This window comes from Mobula birostris, chromosome 16 (genome assembly GCF_030028105.1).
Source record: "Mobula birostris isolate sMobBir1 chromosome 16, sMobBir1.hap1, whole genome shotgun sequence".
In the NCBI taxonomy this organism is placed as follows: domain Eukaryota; kingdom Metazoa; phylum Chordata; class Chondrichthyes; order Myliobatiformes; family Myliobatidae; genus Mobula; species Mobula birostris.
In genome coordinates, this window is record NC_092385.1 from 19,477,999 (window position 1) to 19,491,594 (window position 13,596).

Genomic DNA, 13,596 nt, shown 5'->3' on the forward strand with positions numbered 1-13,596 from the left:
GCAACAGTATACTTGTACTTCCTCTAATTTCGTAGTCATCACAATGTGGTTGCATGTACATTGGGAAAACCAAACATAGATTGGGTGATCACTTTGCAGAGCAGTTCTGCAAGGTTGACCCAAAACTTCCAGTTATCTGTCACTTTAATTCACCAACCCACTCCCACCTCAGCAAAAGAAGTCAAGACAGAGGCCAAAATGGAAATGACATGAAGAACGTGGTGGGGCTCATCAGCAAAAATGATGAAACAATGTACAGGGAGGAGGTCAAACAACCAGAGAGCTGGTGCAGGGATAACAACTTGATGCTTAATGTCACCAAAACCAAGGAGATGATCGTCGATTTCAGACGGTCTCAGCCTGGGCACACACCCCTCAGCATCAGCGGCTCCACAGTGGAGAGAGTGGAAAACATCAAGTTCCTTGGGGTGTAGATCTCGGACAATTTCACCTGGTCCAGGAACACTACTGGGATCGTGAAACGGGCCCAGCAGAGATTGCACTTTCTGAGGAAGCTTAAACAAGCATCACTCCCCACTAACATCTTAACTACATTCTACAGAGGCGTGGTTGAGAGTATGCTGACCTTTTGCATCACAACCTGGTACTCCAGCTGCAGTGCTGTCGACAAAAAAACCTTGCAGAGAGTGGTTAGGGGAGCAGAGAAGGTTATTGGGGTCTCCCTACCTTCTGTCCAAGACCTCTTTCAGAGTCGATGCCTCCAGAAGACACGGTACATGATTAAAAACCCCTCGCACCCTCTCCATGAACGGTCTGTTCTTCTGTCATCAGGCAAACGTTACAGGAGCATCAAAACTAAAACCACAAGGCTACTAAACAGCTTCCTCCCACAGGCAGTCAGACTGCTAAATAGCTGCTCTATCTGACTCTGCTTTGGACACTTTTAACTTGCACTGGACACTCATAACTTGATTTTAATTGACATGTGGCTGTTGCGTTTTACTATTTATTGTTATGTTTATTATTTACTGTTGCGTTTGTTATGTTATGATTGCACTGCTCCTGAGAAACGCTGTCTCATTCTGCCCTGCAGAGCTGATGTACGGTTAGAATGACAATAAAGTTTTTTTTTGAATTTTGAATCTTGAATTAAACTGGAACTCCAATATTGTATTTAATAATTCAACATAGCCAATCTTTCCACCTTGTATCAGAACTGTCTGGTTTAGTTGAGAAGACATTAATCTGTAATGTTCATCATTTTCATCTCTCGGGATATGCCTAGTTACCTGTTGAATGCTTCTGTCTATTAGGTAAAATTTCCATCAACTGCAGTGTTCTGCATCTCAGTTCCTGCACCCTTTTCCTCCCTTCCCTGTTGCCATTTATTTCCTATCACCTCCAGAGAACTCAGCTGTGATTATTTCTTCAGATGTTCTCTCAGCTGGCACCGCCACCACTTGCATCATTCTATCATCGTGACATCCACCTTAACCACAGACATTCACTTTGCTTGCTCGACCCTTTTCTTTTCTGAACTTAAAATAGGTTTGATTTCTAACTTCTCCTACCTTCCCTTTCTATCAGTTCAAGAAAGGAGGATGCCAACTACTTGTTTTTGTAGGCATTGAATGGGGTTGGTCTGCTTACATTACAAGCTTCTCAGAAAGGGTAAAGAGTTGACTACAACTGTTTCTATGGCCAGGGCTTAAACAAATACCCCTGGAGAAGTGTTATATTGCCATTCAAATTCTTAGCTGCAAAATGGAATTTCAGAAAAATATTTGCAAGTCAGCCAGATCCTATGTGCCCGTCTTATGTATAATATCCTAGATTTAAAGGATATTTTCACAGAGATACTGTGTCTACTTAACATTGGCGAGAGCTCTGAATGTAGACAAAAAACAGAAAAATCACTGTGGTCAAGAAGATGGATTCATAATAGAGATGCATAGCCTCAGAATACAAGAATATCACTTTAGAATAAAAATGAGGAGGAATTCTTTAGCCAGAGGATGTGAAACTCATATCCACAGACAGCCGTGGTGACCAAGTCACTGGGAGGTTGATAGGTTCTTGATTAGTAAGGGTGTCAAAGTTTATGCAGTAGAAGGCAGGAGAATGAGGTTGCGAGACCATTGCTAGTCCACTGCCTTAACCACTTGGCCACGTGCCCACACAGAATGAGGTTGAGAGGGATAATAATTCAGCCATGATTAAATGACGCACCTTAATTGATGGGCTATATGGCCTAAATCTAGTAGTTTTATATAAGCTTAACAGAAATATTAGAATCAGGTTTAATAATACTGGCATATGTTGTGAAAAGTGTTGTTTTGCGACAGCAGTACATTGCAAAATATAATAATAAAATCTACAAATTACAATCAGTACATATAAAAAAAGAAAATTAAATAAGTAGTGCAAAAAGAGAGGGAAAATTTACTAAGGTATGTTCATGGATTCATTGCCCATTCAGAAACATGATGGCAGAGGGGAAGAAGCTGTTCCTGAAATGTTGAGTGTGTCTTCAGGTTCCTGTAGCTCCTCCTTCATGGCAGCAATAAGAAGAGGGCATGTCCTGGGTGAGTGGGAGGGGGCCTTATTGATGGATGCTACTTTTTTGAGGCTTCACCTGTTGAAAGTGTCCTGGATTCTGGAGAGGCTAGTGCCCATGAGGGAGCTGGCTGAGCTTACGCCCCCTCCATACCAGATGTCGATACAATCAGTTAGAATGCTCTCCACGGTACATATATGGGAATATACAAGTGACTTTGATGACATACCAATTCTCCACAAAGTCCTAATGAAATATAGCTGCTGTTGTGCCTTCTTTGTAATTGTATCAACCCGTTGGGCCCAGGTTAGATCCTCAGCGACGTTGATATTCAGTAACTTTAAACTGCTCACCCTTTCCACTTCTGATCCTTTGATGAGTACTGGTGTGTGTTCCCTAGATTCCCCCTTCCTGAAGTTCACATTCAATTCCTTGGTCTTACTGCTGCTGAGTGCAAGGTTGCTGCTGCGATACTACTCAACCAGCTGATCTATCTCGTTCCAGTACATTTCCACGTCAAAATCTAAAATTTTGCCAACAGTTGTGTCATTGGCAAATTTAAAGATGGCGTTTGAGATGCGCCTAGCCACACAGTCGTGGGTGTAGAGAAAGTAGAGTAGTGGGCTAAGCACATATCCTTGAGACACGTGTATGTTGATTGTCAGCAATGAGGAGATCCACACAGACTGTGATCTCCCCGAGTCAAAGATCCAGTTAAAGAGGGAGGTACAGAGGTATAGATAGGGTAGAGAATCACAATCTTTTTCCCATATAGGGGAGATCAAAAATAAGGCAGCACAGGTTTAACATAATAGGAATTAGTTTTAAATGGAATTCAACAGCAAGTGTTTTGGTGGTAGTTGATATCTGGAACTTGCTGTCTCAGTTACAATCATGACATTTAAGAAACATTTAGGCAGTCAATTAAACAGGTAAGGAGAGAGACCTAATGCAGGCAAAAGCCTTCATGTAGATGGGCTAAAAGATCAGCATGGACATAGTGGGATGAAAGGCCCATTTTTGTTTGTACAACTCTGAGTCTATCTTCAGTCAGAAAAATTAAGACAAGCTATGCATTAGTTTTTATAATAAAAGTATATGTGTATTAGTAAACAAGATTTATTACAATTAATATAGGGCCTTGGAGGCATCACACCTGGGAAACTACACTCTAGGGGCAGATTTATTGAGTAAAGCCAAGAAAAAGACCAGTGAATTTTTGAAAGTTGCATGGGACAATAAAGGAAGTTGTAATTATGGTTGGCAAATTGGTCATGATGGTGAATAGTGGAGAAGGCTCAGAGTGAAATGTCCTACTCCTACATTTTGCACTAGAACTTTAGGAAAGTCTTGTGAAGAAGAAACTGTTGACAGATTACCTACTGCTGTGCAAGACATTGATTGCAGCTCAACATCTCTACAAGCATTTTTACACCACTGATGAACTACAAATTAACTGAAGCCAGCTGGTGCACCCTGATGGGTGCCAGAAAGGTCAAGTATGAAGTAATATTTACCAAAGATACTGCAGTCTTAAATGTTGATTCTATTTGCCGTAATTGATGGCATATGACAGTGACAGCACTCTGCTTAGCTCAAGTTTTCAGCAAACAGCCTACCTAAAATTGTACTGCCTTCCTAGAGTTAGTGACATATTGATCAACATTTTCTTTCAAGTGACATTTTACAAGCAGTCCAAAAAAAAAGGAGACTTAGAGAGGAAACCTAATTCCATCAACCAGGAGAAAAGGATTAAAACATTTTAAAAATATTACAACCCCACCTCCCACCCAATATAGATCTATAGCATGCCATTTAAGCATTGAAATGAAAAATAATTCCTAGCTTAGAATTTGATCTATAAACTATAAAGAGAAACATTAAGTCACACTTGACTACCAACCAGTACAAATCAATAGGATATCAGTTAATTATGAATGAACAACAGGAGAAGACTTACTTCCAGCCTCCATGAATACCTCTGGTAGGTACGTAAAGCCACTCTCTGTCTCCAAAGGATTACCACAGCGTGCATGTTCCCCAGGACGTTGAAGATTAATTACTGTCTTTATGCCACGCCTGAAGTAGGGAGTAAATTGAAACACCAGTTAGATTACTAAAACTGGGAATGATATAATCAAATTTATGTTAAGTAAATATACAAATTGTGATAACAATTTATAATATAACATTAGTGTAGAATTTGAGAATCAAAAAAACTTCTAAACTATTCACCTCAAAGTGATATGCAAATAAAGGTACATATTGTGATTAAAGTACTGATTTTAAGCCGCATTTGGAAATATAGCAAATTTATCACAAAACCACGCCACCATTATGGCAAGGTCTTAACAGTGGAAAACTCAACTGCTGGATTTCCAGATACATACCTACCTACATTAATAACACAAAATAACAAGCCACATGAAAGGAAGGGAAAGGAAATTCTATATATTTTGGTGACACTTTTAGAAATTATATATTGAAGAAAAACTAAACCAGTGCTTCAATAATTTCATAATGATGATGATATCAGTGAGTTTAAAGAAATGAAATACAGGAACTAACGTAACCCTCTACATTTAGAGGCAGGCAATTTACAGTGCCTTGAGAAAGTGTTTTCACATTTTACTGTCTCATTTTCTAAAATTAAAATATAGTGAAGTCAGACTTTTTAAACTAATCTACAAAATATTGTGCATTATGTCAAATCAAAAGAAAAATTCCAAAACCTGTCAACAATTTACTAAAAATTAAAAACCAAAATTGCAAGGCTGAAAAAGTATTCATCCTCCTTGTAATTACTATGCTAACTTTCCTCAGGTGAAATATACATATTACCTTCCCAACTCACCCAAATTGTAGAAAATTGGAGTGTCACCTTTTCTGAATGAATTCATAAGAATAAATATTACTTCTCTCTGTAAGGTTAACACACCAAACCAAAATGAAGACAAAAAACAAGTCAGGGAAATGATAATAGAGAAGCACAAATCTGGGGAAGGATATAGACCCATCTTAAAGGCACTGAACATAGGCACGGAACTCAGTGCAGTCCATCGTGAAAAAGTGGAAAATATAAGAAACCACAGCTACTTTGCCTAGGTCAGGCCACCCCTCTAAACTTATTCACCAGAGGAAAATTGCACTTGTGAGAGAGGCTGCTGTGATGCCAATAATCAGTCTGAGTGAGCTGCAGAAGTTAGTGGCTGCAAATGGGGATGAAATTCATGGATCCACACGCTCTAAGGCCTTGCACAAAAAGGGTAGTTATGGAAGAGTGACGAGGAAGAAGCATTTGCACATCCTTGCCCATACTTTGCAAAGTGTCATTTAGAAGAGACTGTAAAGATAAGGAAGAACGTCTTGTGGTTGAATGAGACTAAAGTGGAACTTTTTGGCCTCAACACAAGTAGTATATGTGGCATAAATCTAATACTGCGCATCAGCCAGGTTAACACCATCCCTACTGTAAAATATGGTGGAGATAGCATCATGCTTTAGAGATACTTTTCAGCAGCAGGCTGTGGAAATCTGTTCAGAATTTATGGGAAGATGAATGCTGCTAAATCCCTAGAGATCCTGGATAAAAACCTGCTAGCCTCTGCCAGGAAATTTGAATTAGGGAGGAAGTTCGTCCTTCTTTGGAGAATGATCCAAAGAACACTGCCAGAGCAACCATGGAGCAACTTCAAATGAAGAAAATTGATGTCCTTGAGTGGCCTAGTCAGAGTCCTGACCTTAACCCAATCAAACATCTCTGGCAAGACTCAAAACTGCTATCCACTGCCGTTCCCCAACTAACCTGGCACAGCTTGAGCAATTTGGTAGAGAAATGGGTAAATCTTGCTCCATCACATTGTGCAAAGCTATTAGTGACTTATCCAAATAGACTACTAGCTGTAATAGTTTCAAGAGATGGTTGAACTAAGTACTAAGCAAAGAGGGATGAATACTTTTGAACTGCTGACACCGCACTTCTTGATTTTTTAGTTTTTCATGTTTTACAATTTTTCTTGTTTTTTTTTCTGGGTTCTACAATGAGGGGTAAAAGGAGCATGTGATTCACAAATAAAAGTCCTCAGTTATATAGATCAAAATCCCTGTTTGTAATATTCGTTTATGTGAATAAAGGTTTGGGGGCTGAATACTTTTACTACACACTGTATATTATAAAAACAATCTACTAAAATTAACAGTTCCACCTAAACATGAAGATTCAAATTGATTGCAGCAAAATATTATGGTTCTGATGAAAGACCTACATCTGAGACATCCAGCAATCGTTTTTCTTTATAGTTATTGACAGATTTGCTTTGAATTCCCAGTATACACTTCTGCTTTAGACTTCCATTACTCACATTTCCCTATTTCTAAATACCTTGATTTTAGCATGAAAATTGTCAATGACTTTAGATACTTTTAAAATAAAAGCAAACAATAGGTTATTCACAAGGGCAAGGGAATCATAATATCATCACTCATCCAAAGGGGTATGTGTTGTTCAATTATATGCAGATAACTATTTCATTGCTTTGAGTTACTCCCAAACTTTTTTTTTGCAACAAACTGGTCAACTCTATTGCTGAATACAGATGAGAAATTTAGCCTCCAGAAATGATTACTAATTCAATTGCTGTATGTGATAGACATGAAGTAGATAATATATAGAGATCTTCTGATTAGGCTGGACCATTTACTGAGCAGTATTGCACAATAGGTTTGGGCAATATGCAAACTGGGTGGGAGTACCTTTGCTTAGATAGTCTGCTGCTGCTCATTGTCCAAACATATGCATTAACATAATTAGGTAAAGAAAATAATGATTACAAGCCTTTTGGAATATACTATAGGTTGTATTATTCCTTGCAGAAAAACAGTACAAATTGGGAAGTAAAGGTCCTCCTTTTAATCTGCATTGTTGAAACATTAAAAAGATACCTTTTAAATTGTTCAATAATACCATATTTTTCAATAATTTCTGTGGAGGGACGAGCCATTGCCAATATGTTGTCCGTAATCCTGTAATTAAAATATTGTTAGACTTAACAATTAGCTACTAGAAAACAATTCATCAAGCTGCATTTTGGCTAAAAAAAAAACTCAGCAAATCACCAGTAACTACATTTACAAAAAGGATATGTATTTCATTAAACAGTACTTTGTTTTTTTAAATATTAAGCAAAGATTTCAATCATGAACTACCTACTGTGCCTTTAAAGGAGTTACATAGGAAAGAACAAGATAGCAGCATTAGCCACGAACAAGCGAAACAGTATTTTAACCCATAATTGTGTTATGGCTTACAAAATTTCAAGCTTCACCTGAAGTTTGGAGTACCCTTCTGCATACTACGGTCACACACAATTAGCATATACATATAGTAGGTATGGTGTCCTCTTTGTAGGAAAATTCGCACTATGTTTAGTGACAGGGGTGGTGAGAGCAGAATTGCTCAGTAGAAGGGAAATCGTTCAAAGGAGTCAATACTTCAGTCTTCACTTACATTTTATTAGGTTGACTCTACATTATCTCCTGATACAAAATCTTACACGGTGCTCATTTCTGAAGGTAGTGGAAAAGAAGGACAATGTACTTATTACAGAAAAAAACAATAACTCTCATGTAAGATTATCACTTGGTGCCAGAATTAAAACGCAATAATTTGATATGAATCGTCTGAATCTTGAGGCATTTTGGGCTTCTTAACAGCCCACTGTGAGCTGTGTTGATCTGATGGTTTAACATGGTGAAAATACCAACTGCAATCATGCATTACAAAATGTTGAAATGTTGATTTAATTAGTATGTTTCTTTTAAAAACTACTAAAATAATAAAGCATTGAAATCCTTTTTTAAAATAAGAAACTGTACAAATTGAACAAGAAAACACAATAGTAACTGGCCATTCAACCCCTGGTGCCTATGAAAACATTCAAAGTTCCTGGCTGACATTTAAATTCAGTGTATCCATCCTGGACAAATCAAATATCCCTTGATTCCCTTGGTATTTATAAATCAGAATCAGGTTTATTACCACTGACACGTCATGAAATTTGTTATTTTGTGCCAGCAGTATAGTACAAGTCATAAAAAACAACTCAAAATTACAATAAGAAATAAAATTAACAAGAGGAATAGTGAGGTAGTATTCATGGACTGTTCAGAAATCTGATGGCACAGGTACGAAGTTGTTCGTAAAATTTTGGGTGTACATTTTCAGCTTCTTGTACCTCCTCCCTAACAGCAGAAATGAAAAGAAGGCACGTCCTGGATGGTGAGTATCCTTAATGGTGCATGCTACCTCTTGAAGCACTGGCTTTTGCAGAAGCCCTTTATGGTGGTGCAGGCCCATGACAGAGCTGGCTAAGTTTACAACCGTCTACATCCTCTTTCAATCCTGTGCATTAGAGTCTCCATTCCAGGCAGTGATGTTTTGAATTTACTATCTGTGTAGTGTAGAGGTCAGCATAATGTAATTACAGCGCCAGCAACCGGGGTTCAATTCCTTCTGCTGTCTGTAAGGACTTTGTACATTCTTCCCATGACTATGTGTGTTTCCTCCCACATTCTAAAGATATACGGGTTAGGGTTAGTAAGTTGTGAGCATGATGATGTGTTGGCACCAAAATCGTGGGGACACTTACAACGTGGAGACGGCGTTGGTCGCTGACACATGCAACACTTGTATTTCGATGTTTATGTGATAGAACATCTTTACTCTTTACATTTTCTTTAATCTTTTCTTTATCTTTAGAATATGCTCAGCTGAATATACTGGTTAACAGTAAGAGTACATGTAGATTAGGAAAAATTCTCATTCAGTATTGAATTCTCATTCAACTACTGAATTCTCATTCAGTAGTCACTCAGTCAGTTATACTTTGGCTGAATCATAATTCTTTCAAATAGTGGGATGAAAATTTGGGTACAGTAACCTTGTGAGTGATATGCTAGCACTTGTAAAAAAGACAGTTGAATTCACTGGCACTAGGACAAATGTATATTTTGTGAAATAACTTTTCCAAGGCAATATCTAAAAAGGCTGCAAAAGTATGCAAATGGAATCCATATTTAATTTTCATTTCTTTCTCAGAGTTGTTCACACAGTTTTCTTTTTAAGGATGTTTATGAATCAACATCTACAATCCTAATTGGGCAGTACATTCCATTTCAAAGTATTTCTTACTCCCTCACGTGCATATCCAATCTCCGCTAAAATACACTGAATCTAATCACTTCAACTACTCCCCATCGTAGCAAGTTCCAAACTCTCGTCTATGTTTGGATAAAGAAATTTCTTCTAAATTCCTTATGGGATTCTTGATGAGTCTCTAATACATAAAGCTCTAATTATGCTTTCTCTAGATGTAGCAAAATGGCCTCTGAATGCATGCAACAATCTCCATGGCCTTTTTGTCATTAGAGATGTTTATTCTTTATGAAAATAGACTCCTAAGGATTATTCAACTGTCATATTAACTGTTTTCTTTTCCACGTGTGCTGCCAGATCTTTTACAAAAAGCAGCTTTTTTTTGCTTTTGCAGATGCTGAAAATCTGCTTTTAAGAAAATAACAAATACAAGAGATTCTACAGATGCTGGAAATCTTGAACACAAAGTGCTTAATGAACCCAGCAAATCAAGCAACTTATCTATAGAGGGGAAAAAACAGTCGACATTTCGAGTCGAGACCCATCATCAGGTCTGAAACTTTAATTGTTCATTCCCCTCCACTGATGCTGCCTGGCATGATAAGTTTCTCTAGCATTTTGTGAGTGCTGTTTAAGAAAATAGCTACATCTGGTTAATTCCATGCAAAGGGCCTTTTGAATTATTTGGGTAGTTAATTTGGACCTTGCTCCAAAAATGTGCATCACAGACCCATAAAATTTCCAAGTTTTCTATCCTCCAGTTTCCCAAATATATCCAGCTAAATGTAAACCTTCATCCTTTGAACTATTCCTCTAAATCTCTTCTGTACCTTCAACAAAGCCATTAAAACTTACAAAGTTTCCAAAGATATTGACCCAAAATTTGAAATAACAAAAATGAGGATAACATTATAATGGAAGGAATTTAACAGTAATTTCCAGTGTATCTCAAGCAAAGTTTAATGTGGAAATCAGAAAATTACTGTGAATGATTCCTTTTCCACCTTCCAAGCAGTTAGCTGCAGTTTCTCCCCGCAAAATTTTCAAGCTGGAATAACCTAAGCATTTAATGAACTGCCTTAATGTTAAAAAAACAACGACAGCAATATTTGCCTGGGCCCAGTGCCTGGAATTGCCAGCTGATTCTCTAAACTTTGCTTGTCTTGTCTGGATTTGTTGGTTCTTCCTTCATGACCTGAAGCAACCTACAGTACACCCCAGCTCTCTGTTCTGAGCAGAAGCAAGTCCTTCAGCAATGTACTGAGGATGCCTAGCTCTTAAAATTTTTTCCCGGATAACAAGTCACGCCCCAGTCTTATTATCTATCAAAGCTGAGTAATTTAAAAAATACCTAACAGATATTTTGAACCATAAAATGTGAAAAAAAAATCAAAACAAATATTTTAAAAACAATTGGAATACTTTTTAAATGAAGCTAATATGATTAAATGAATATATATATATATATATATTTTTTTTTTTTTTTGCCTTATAACTGCAGCCCTACAAACCCCATAGAAATCAATAGACTCTCAATGGCATGCCAAAGAAATTTTCACTGTAGTGAAGACTGGTATTGGCCGCTGGGATAACTATCAGATAGATCATTCAACATTGAACAATTCATGCACAGGTCCCAGATTTGTTTCCATTTGATGTGAATGACCAATAAAGACATGGGAGAACCTGAGCAATGGCAAGGCTTTCAGGAGGTATTGTATCTCAATGAATGTGCTATTATTGCTAATTTCTTTGAAAATAATATGGACCTTCAACAGGTTACATTCACAAAACTATCTTGAAATGAAGAATAGATAAACAGGTATAACAGAAGAGCTCACAGTACAATATGTTTCTCCAACAAATTTAGGCCATTATTTTTAAACAAATTATTAAATATATCAGTTCAACACCATGGAAGTATATGTGTAGTTGAATCCAATATGGAACAGAGACCAAATGGTTATGTAGAGCCTTAGCTGACCTTGAGAAACCCCACAGGTTTTAGTTAAGGAAAGTACTTTTTGAATCATTGCCACTATAAGAAACAGCAATAACCACACACAGCAAGCTCATGTGAATAACAACGTGACAATGACCAGGTACAATACTGAAATGAAAAATTATTTTAACAAACATGCAATAAAACTAACATGGCCATCTTACTTTTCTTTCAATTTATTTCACTGATTGCTTTCTAAGGTGAAATTTTAAATATCCATATAAAGAGCATTCCTACAAATTACTTCAAATCGCAAATAGTAAAACTGTAAGATCTACATAAAGACAATTAATATGCACCTTAATAACGAAAGGAAACTAACTTTTGAAAATAAATGTTTCTGACCAAATGTGGTTTTAAATATTTGCATATTAATCTTTTTTGTAACATGGAAAATTTCATAAACTTCACAAAATATAGATTTAATGGTCTATTAAATTGCACAAAACAGTAATTCATTTATTTTACCATAAATATCAAATTACATTTGTCAAAACAAATGCTGCTTCAAATAAATTTATTAAAATTTACTGCTAAAATAAGTTTTATTTGTATAGGAATGTGGTGAAGTGTGATTTTTAAAATAAAGAAACCAATAAATAATACCATGACGAGTATAAGCCTTTAAGGGCTTGTTCCTCTTCACTCCATCGGGATGGATTCTCATACTTGCATGCTCGACCACCACATGCCATAGAGCACTGCATTTGACCAGGGATAACATGTCGTAATCGTTCTCCCATTTTAGTATACTTAGCTGTTGGGCGTCTCATACTGCCTAAGGTGATAAAGCAGAGAGACAATTAGGCAAATTTCAAATATGAAAAACAATACAACCTTTAAAAGTGTGTTTATATAATGAATATAATTTCAAAAATATTGAATTGCAAACATTTATGGTGTGTGCACATTATTTGAAGAGACAAAAATATTGAAGGAATTAAGGTAATACTCGAATAACCTGATATGATTAAGAATTTTGTGGCACAGGAGTAGCAGATTTTCCAGAGTATTGGATACACTTTTAATGTATTTTCAAATACTGTTGCAGAGTATTATAATAGAATCCCAGTGAACCCATAAAGTTTCAAGGATCATGGTGAATATCACCTTGTAGACCAGATGCCAAATCATTGAGATTTCTGAATAGTTACATAATGGTCATCAAAATTACAAGTAAAAATCAATATATTTACAAGATAACTTTCAGCAATGAATTAGTACTGATACAAATCTTCAAATTTACAATGCTTGCCTGTGGTCTTGAAGTGCAAGACAGCAGACCTTTATTTCAAGCTTATGCTCCCCACATTTTTCCTCCTAAAATTCACAACATGTATCCAAAAATGTAAAACTCAATTTTTTTTTAATATATGCCCCTTAATACTTAGCTTATGTCAGAGTTCTGAGCTATAATTTACAAATGGCTATTTTACAGATGCCAACTTGGTTTAAAAAGAAACAGTTTCAACCTCTATATCACTCAAAAAATACATGCAATGATGGATCCAGTAAATGAACTGAACAATATTGAAGTTTCAAAATTATGTACATTTCTATATTGTTAATAAACTATATTTATTCATCATTACTTTTTCTTGCCAATGGAGTGTTTTTGGCCTCTTCAATACTAACTGAAGATACTGCAACCATAACCTGGTGAGTGGAAGCTGAAAGCATCTCTATAGCTGAGCTGCGACGTCTATACAAAACTCGAACCAAGTTATCAGAAGCAGAATGTCTCCGGCTCTGAATGAAGCTGCTCAAATACTCCACTGCAGAATGCCTTCTAGAAGATCTCTGCATGGTGATGTGCTTCAGATACTCAAGAAGCAAAATTGCCGGTGAACAAGAGTTGCTTATGAAATCAACAATGTTGAAGTACAATCTGATGATATTATGATACAAGTACATCAGCTCCTT

At 36.7% G+C, this 13,596-nt stretch overlaps 1 protein-coding gene across 3 annotated transcripts in view; it reads right to left on the reverse strand.

The window, feature by feature from the left end:
* ptpdc1a (protein tyrosine phosphatase domain containing 1a) overlaps positions 1-13,596 on the reverse strand; it is a 130,223-nt gene that overhangs the window by 36,130 nt on the left and 80,497 nt on the right. For all 3 annotated transcript variants that reach the window (XM_072280101.1, XM_072280099.1, XM_072280100.1), the window contains exons 3-5: positions 12,280-12,451; positions 7,460-7,540; positions 4,479-4,597 (exon numbers count right to left, since the gene is read on the reverse strand). In XM_072280101.1, the coding sequence (XP_072136202.1) occupies positions 4,479-4,597; positions 7,460-7,540; positions 12,280-12,451 (372 nt within the window). The remainder of the gene's footprint in view (positions 1-4,478; positions 4,598-7,459; positions 7,541-12,279; positions 12,452-13,596) is intronic.